We start from the raw sequence: 7895 nt of genomic DNA, 5'->3' as shown, positions 1-7895 counted from the left end.
TCCGTTGTCAACAGAGCACAGAACGGGTGGGCGGCAGCGAGGAACGTCCTGGGGCAGAGAGGCTGGATTTTCTTAGCATGCCCGGGACCCTCTGGAAGGGTGACATTTGGGACAACGGGGCCGCAGGGGCGCGGTGATGTCCGCAGCGCACGTTGCAGACGCACAGGGAACCCACGGCCACGCAGTCGGGGAGGCGCCCGTCTCCCCTCGGCGGCCAGGAGCCCCTGCGCGGCAAGCTCCTCCCTGACTCCGCGTGAATCACTCCTCCCAGCCTCTCCCGGCTGCTCTGCCCAAGCGACTTAGATGCACGGGAACAAAGGAAAGAAGAGACCCTAGCCTGCAGCCCTCCCCGGGCCGGGCGCACGCGCTCCCCCAGGCCTTCCTGAATGACAGCGCGGACACCGGGCCGTCCTCTACGGTTTAATCTGCGGGGGCCTGGGACTCGGCTCCGGAGCTGGGGTCACCCCCGCTGTCGTCGCTTCCGCCCCCGCAGCCTGGGCGGCCGGGCGGGCAGGCTGACGGGCTGCCTCCCGAACTTCTCCATGATCTCTCTGATCCGGGCCAGGTTGGTCTGGCTGAGCGTGAAGTCGCACCGCGTGGCGCCCATGTCGTAGCCGACCATGCAGCTCCTGGTGGCCGAGGTGAAGCCTTCGGCCTTGGCCGTGACCATGTACTCTCCGGGGTTCAGGAGGCGCCAGTAGTCCCCGTCGCTGGCTGCGGAGAGAACGCAGAGGGATTCGGAGCGGTCCCGGTCGAACGCGGGTCCCACCAGCCCTGTTACCCCGGGACCGAGAGGGACACAGAGGCAGCCTGGGTGGAGCCCCAGCCCCCACCGGTGCACGGTCCTAATGCGTTTTGGAAGCCGAGCTGTTTCCCTCTTTGGAAGCCCCCTTAATGGTTCTAACAGGCAGGGTTTGGGGTGTGGACTCCCCACAGTGTTGATGCACATGGTGGGCGGCGAGGGAGAAATAGCCACTCGCTCTCCGTGCTCTGGACAATACGCGCCATTCATCGCGCCCTGGCGCCTGCAAACGGCCTGCCCCCGCCCCCACCGCAAAACACCATCCTGAAAAGCCATCGCTGCACAGCTCTTGGCCTCTCTTAGCGTGGCTATAAATATAAAATAGGAATTCAGGGGTGGGGCGCCTCACTTCCGAAAAGAGAAAGGAGAAGGGAAAGACAACAGGGGACAAGGGCCAATGACCCGGGAGGAGGCCCTGGTGTCTGCACCTCAGTCCACAGCCCTGCTCCACGTCCTGTGTCTGAAAGAAACCTGAAGCCGCAGCAGCAGCCACCCACGGGTGCCGCAGGGGCACACGGGGGCCGCAAGGCTGACCCTGCCTCCCCGGCTCGCCACTGGTCAGTCACCCAGCAAGCACCTGATGGGATGTCTCCACCCTGAGCTCTAGGTCAGGTTCTCTCTGCACAAAGCGGGGCTCTAGGCCAAGGCCACTGCTCACCAGGCACCTACAGCCCGCTGAGGACACAGACCCCTGCCGTTCAAGAGGCGGCGAGAGGCAAAGCGACCCCCATTGAGGCCGCCAGCGGCGGGAGATCCCACACACAGACAGAGATAATGCTCTGAAATATTGTGTTTAAATTCACACTGCAATCTGATTCATCCGAGACGCCCCATGCCATGCTGAGAGCTCACAAAACGTCGAGATGTTACGAATAACGAAACTGGCCCTGGCCGGGTGGCTCAGTTGGTTAGAGCATCATCCTGACACACCAAGGTTGCAGGTTCGATCCCTGGTCAGGGCACATACAAGAAGCAACCAATGAATGTATAAATAAGCGGAACAACACATCTCTCTCTCTCCCTCTCTCTCTCTCCCCCCTCCTCTCTCAAAAAAAAAAATTAAAAATAAAAATGAAATACATTGTCAGTTGTCATGCGCCCACACAGCCTGCTCTCTGGTGACCTGGACTCAGCATGAGGAGTCAGACATGTTCAGTCTCAGCTTCTGTTGGGCTCCTGTCCCACTGATGGGAGGTGAGGGTGCCGTGGGGCTGCAGGGGAAGGTCGGCGCACCGCTGGTGTCATGGACATTGGTGGACAGAAGGGACAGGCCTCAGGGAATATCCATTTGTTCGCAGGTCAGGCCAGTGTCCACCAAGCAAAGGACAGTCACGTGGCACCTGAGCCTGGTCCGTGGCCCAAATATTTACATGCATTTAGAAGGCGTGCTTACTGGCTTCTTTCCCAGTAGAATTCCACTTAATAGCGCTGTTTATTTTACGCAAAATCCCTCCTGAAATAAAACCTGTCAGATCCCATAAGCATCAGACAGAAATCAAGGCAAATCGGAGCTGACTCCAAGTGCTGGGAGGCCCTGAAACTGATACAAGCAAGTGTCGTGTGTAAAGTATGGGGCTCGGCGACGTGAGAACGCACTGGGAAGTTATTTATGGGGGAAATAATGGTAGAGGGAGACACGAGTCCCATCAGCTCATCAAAACTGTCTCCTTGATTACAGGGCTTGAAAGTCAGAGCTCATTAGGCAACATCCTCTCTGCTGTCTTGTGGGGCCCCAGGGCCTTTTTATCTCCCACTCCATTAAAAACCCTCCTGTGTTTTCACAGTGTGCACAAGGCACTAATAGTCCAAAGAATGTTCCAGGCTCTTTTATGAATCACTCTTTTCAAGGGGCTCATTGGCAATGTTTAAAACACAGTCGCACGCAGAGCAGATCAAACGGCCTCTTTCATTCACGATGACAGTCATCACCTCCCAGGTGTCTGGCCCCTGAGGAGTTTGCAACCCGCAGGCTGAGTGAACGGATGGATGCCCGGGAGGGGTTACTATGTATCCAATGCCCTGCTGCCCTGGCGGAAACACTGTCACTAAAGAATAAAGATACAGGCAGCCCCCAGGAAACAACGAGGTTCAGGGTGTTACACGGCAGTCAGTCGACTACTTTGTGGCATTTCAGATAAAATTCACTCTTTTAACAGTAGCTGGCCTGTTGAGCACCAGGCATGCGGGCAGGTAGCCTAGCACTGAAGGGCACACGGCCAAGTCTGACACCCAGCCTCACCCCATCCTATTGCCCCAGGGTCATCGTTTCCTCGCAGGTCAAAGGGGACGATTTGTTGGGAGCACAGGGTCAGTTCATGCATAGGAACAGTTTTGGGGGAAAAGGCTCACTTCTCCCCTTCAGGGGGACATGGAGGGGGCCTGGATTAGCTCAGCTGTTCATCCTGGGAACACCCCGTAATGTCCGTTCATTCACTCAAACACTTTGAGAAAATGGGCATTTCCTACCGAGAGAGTCTACACACGCGTGCAGTTACCTGTCCGGATGTCATGGTTGATGCCTTCTACGGAGATAACGGCGTCTGGAATTCCTTTTCCGTGTGAATCCCTCACCACACCTTTGATGCCACGATGAACCTGCTCGGCAAACAGGAGGAGACCCCGGGTGAGCTCGCCAACGCGCCCCACCCAACCTGCACAATGGGAACCACAACCCAAGGCCACCCAGTGCCACCAAGCACCCTCGCGAAGCCACGCCCAGCTCGAAAGCTCCCCAGCTCCGCACGGATTTGGTGTGTAAGCTTCTGTATTCCTTGTAGGTCCCTGCTTCAGAAGCCTTGCGCTGGAGCGAAAATATTTCAGAGGTTTAAAAAAATATGAGGATCTGAGATGGCTCATTTTAAAAAACCCACTAAAAATGGAATTTTTGTATACGCATTTATTTGATTTTCCTGAGCTATACAGACTTATAGAGAGAGGAAGGAATAGTCAGATGATCCTGTAAATCGCAACCCAGTCTACAGGGCCCGTCCACTGATTAGCCATGTCTCACACACACATCAATTCTGAGCCTTGTGCCTTGTCACCATGACCGTCCACAGTGACACAGCGTCGTTTCTGAAGACATTCTTTTTTTTTTTTAAATCCTCACCAGAGGATATTTTTTCTATTGTTTTTCAGAGACAGTGGAAGGCAGAGAGAGAGAGAGAAACATCGATGTGAGAGAGACCCCTCGATCTTGGGCTGCCAGCCTCCAGACCTCCCAAGTCCGCTGTTTGGGCCGCCGGCCTGCGTATTTTGTTATTCAGCCTTAGCAGAGTGATACCGGGGCCCGGAGCATGTCCCCTCCCCACAGCGCAGTATCTCTCAGCCCCAGACGAGTCTCACCCACCACGAACCAGCCGGGGCCATCAATCGGCACTGAGAGCTCACCCGCCCGGCTCCAAGCAAGTGCAGGCGGACAACCGTCCCTTTCCACGCCGGAGTGGCTGGCCCGGGACCACGGTGGCCCAGGGCGGTGGCCACGCCTGACGCGCTGATCTGATCCCTCACGTTCTGCCACCTGCAGCCCCACTCCTTAGCGCCCCCCCGCGGCCGGCCCGCGGCACGCACCTGCTCCATGAACACGATGAGGGACTCCCGGTTGTTCTCCCACTCCTCGGGCAGCTGGCTCTCGTGCGGGAACTTGTCGCAGCCCACGTAGATGGACAGCTCGAAGCAGTTCGTGTGAAGGTAGCTGAAGTCATTGAGGCCTGCAAGCCAACCAGACAGCAGGTGACGGGACAGGTCTCAACACGGGGACGCGGCGAGGACGCGCAGGAACAGGGCCACGGAGACGCCCCCGAACCAGGACGCGCCGGGGCTGGGGCGGGGGGGGCGGCAGCCGGAACCGGGCACGGGAAGACGGGCACCGGCGAGCACGTCTCTCACGAAAGGACCGAAACGAGGGCTTTTCAGATAAAATCCTTGTATTTTACTAAACTCAGCCGAGCACTACTCTCAGGGTAAGGGCATCATGAACGAACGATACGGGTTTTTAGTGTTTAATTAAGTTTATCTCTATAATGATCCTGCTCTCAGTCAAACCCAAGCCGCTAGGCCCGGCGACAGTGCTCGCGGGCAGGACACTGTGGTGTGACCCAGGCAGGTCCTCCGGAGCCATGGGTCCCGGCTGGGGACGCGGGACGCTGCTTCGTTCCCGGGACCCTGCTCCTGTCCCGACTTCAGCATGGAACAGGGAGCTCGGTGTGCCCGGTGCTGACAGGACACCTGCCTTCGCTGCAGGGAGGACACGGGACAGAAGGTCTCGCACCGCCTGGAGGTGAACCGCACACGCCACAAACGCTGCGCATTTGAGACGCACCGAGCCCCGCTGTCCGTGAACCGACGCCTGTCAGCGCCGCACTGATGCGCGAGCGGGACCCGAGCAGGGCGCGGGGGTGGGGGGGGATTAGAAATCTCATTTCATTTATCTACAGAGACGGAATCCACCGGCTGCGTCATGCCACCGGGGGGAAGGATGATCAGAGGCCCGAGCCGCCGCAGGCTCGGCCACGGGAGTCCCTGAAATGATGGAAAAGGTAATTGATAGGAAAACCGGACGCGCCGACGTGACCGCGCGGCGGCCGGCAGCCCGAGTGTCGCCGCTTCCCCTGGGCTGAGGAACGCGGCCGTGCCCGAGCCCGTGGCAGTCACAGCAGCCAGAGAACCAGCGTTTCACGCGGCGGTCACTGCAGGTTCGGGGCTGGAGCTGAGAAGCGAGGATGCTTTCTGGCCACCGGGAAATGTCCTTGACGGAGGGGGATTTGCATCTACTTTTTACTTTGTACAGAGCAGACTCCGACCCAGATCAACCAAATGCCTCGGCCGGGCAGGTAGCCACAGGCTCTCGTGTTCCCAGGTGGCCACAGAAGCAAATATTTCTGCCACTTTTAAATTTTTCTTCTCCCAAGGGTGAAAACATATCTGAAAAGTAGGGGAAGGCTGAGTTTCCCACAAAGTAAAATAATATTAACTTCAATTAGTACAGGGAACATGTACATGTTCATGAAGGAGGTCTCACAGGTATCACGGGGGGAGGGACTTACCACCACTGGGTGTTTCTAATAAGCCAGACATAGAACAAATGCACACTTGTCACCGAGGTAACCCTCACAGCAGTCCCAGCGGGATCACCACCCCCATGGCCACCATCATCTGGGCTACCAGCATGCCCATGTCATAAATGGAAGATGTAGGGGTTCAGAGAGGTAGAGTAACTAGCCCAGGGTCACACAGCATCCAACTGATGGACCGGAATTTGAATCCAGGCCTACCTGACATGGAGTATTTTTCAAATTCATCAGTGGCTTGACCAAGCTCAAGACCATGAGCAATGAGCAGTATGCGTGGGGTCCCGCCATCCGAACACAGAGGGACCCAGAGACTGTGAGATCTCCCTCCCTCCTCGTCTGGGAGCTGGGCCAGGAGCAGCCCTGACGTAGGAAGCAAAGGGCTCATCCTGGAACCTGGACCACGGGGTCCCCTGGATTCCTGAAGTCGCGGCAGGAAGGCTCTGGCCCTGCGTGGACGCTGGAGCAACACCACGTACTCCCTCATCACACGCAGCGGGCGCCCCCGGGGGCCGTGGGATGGCCAGAGGCCCGCCTGCTGGCCTCCAGTGGACAGGAGACTTGTGAAACACGCCTCACCACCTGCCGGCCTCAGGACGCACCTTCAGCTCGGGGTCACTTCTCACCTGAGCGTGGGGTCCACGCCTGCCCCTCCCACAGCCCCCTCTGCGGCCTGCAGCACGGGACCCCCACACCGTGGGAACAGCACCGGCAGCTCTCCACCCCTTTGCTGGGTGTGCTTTTGGGTCCGATATGTCCCCAAGTCCACACTCACCCATCTCTGACCCTATAAAATCTGAAATGCTCAGTGGCTAAGAGGCAAACAGAGCCCAGCTCTGCCCCTTTCTCACTGGGGCCCATCCCTTTGGGTGTCCAAGCCCTAGTTACCTCGTTTATAAAAGGGAGTAAGCCAGGCCCCCTCAGAGACCGGTGAGGGTCACAGGAGAGTTTCTCCAGCACACTGGGACCTTTACATGGTTAACGACAGGCAGCTATTACCCTGAGAGTAGCAGGCGGGTTGGGAGGGGGTGGCCTGGGGGACCCCCCCGCTGTCCATCATCGTGGGCCCGTGGTGACGGCGCAGGGTCAGACTTACTCCCGGCCACTGTGTGCCAGGAGGCCCCGTTGACGGTCCCCTCCTCCTGGAAGTCCTCGGTGTGGCACACCCTCCTGCGGGCGTCGGTCAGGAGGCGGTGCGTGGAGGCGTAGGCGTAGGCCAGCCAGCGGAACACGTGGTCATCGGGGGTGGGGGTGCGCTCCTGCGTCTTCCACGGGGACCTCGCCATGTCGTAGGGGTACGCCACCACCAGCTCGCCGCCCTGCAGGTTGCCGCCCAGCACGAAGGGGATTTTCTCCATCCAGGCTATGACCGCCCTGGTCTCCGCCGCCACCTGCGAGCGTTGCAAATCAAACACGCCTCGGTGACTAGAAGAAGAGGGAATCTGCTTTCTTCCCCTGCGTTTTTTTGGAATCTGCTTTTTCCAAACAGGGACCTGGTTGAAAGAGCCATCATTTTATGGAAGAATCTGAGCAAAATGCAGAATTTCAGGGTCTGTGAGGAAAACACGGGACCTTGTAGAAATAATGGATCAGCCAGTCAGAGAAAGACAAGTGTCATGTGATCTCGCTCACAGGTGGAATCTAATGAACAAAATAAACTGATAAACAAAATAGATCCAGAGACGCAGAAGCAGGGAGCGGAGGGAGGGATCGCAAGGGAAGGCGGGGGCGGGGAGGGGCGGGGGAGGTTACGTGCACATGTGCATGGCCCATGGACACCGGCAGTGGTGTGGTGAAGGCCTGGGGGGTAGGAGGGGTCAATGGGGGGAAAGGGGGACAATAAAGATAAATTTTTTTAAAAAGAGAAAAATTCAGGGAAGTTTCTTTTTGTAGGAATATTCCAGTTAATGACAAAGATGGAGTGATAGACGAGAGTCTCAGCGTTCTGGATCTCCAGTGAGCATGGACCAGGTGCACTCACCAGTGGCTACAAAGTGACAGAGAGAGACACAGCCACATACAAT

The 7895-nt window shown here is 57.5% G+C and overlaps 1 protein-coding gene across 1 annotated transcript in view; it reads right to left on the bottom strand.

Annotated features, from left to right (window-relative positions):
- Positions 1-407: 407 nt before the first annotated feature.
- The window catches only part of CPXM2 (carboxypeptidase X, M14 family member 2), a 47445-nt gene continuing 39957 nt past the window's right edge, over positions 408-7895 (bottom strand). The window contains exons 11-14 of the mRNA XM_081158161.1: positions 6968-7262; positions 4373-4512; positions 3298-3397; positions 408-714 (exon numbers count right to left, since the gene is read on the bottom strand). Coding sequence (XP_081014287.1) covers positions 461-714; positions 3298-3397; positions 4373-4512; positions 6968-7262 — 789 coding nt within the window. The 3' untranslated portion in view covers positions 408-460. The remainder of the gene's footprint in view (positions 715-3297; positions 3398-4372; positions 4513-6967; positions 7263-7895) is intronic.

This window comes from Miniopterus schreibersii (assembly GCF_964146895.1).
Source record: "Miniopterus schreibersii genome assembly, chromosome: 14".
Lineage (NCBI taxonomy): Eukaryota > Metazoa > Chordata > Mammalia > Chiroptera > Miniopteridae > Miniopterus > Miniopterus schreibersii.
The sequence above is the reverse complement of the archived record's forward strand: the minus strand, read 5'-3'. Positions and strand labels throughout refer to the sequence as shown.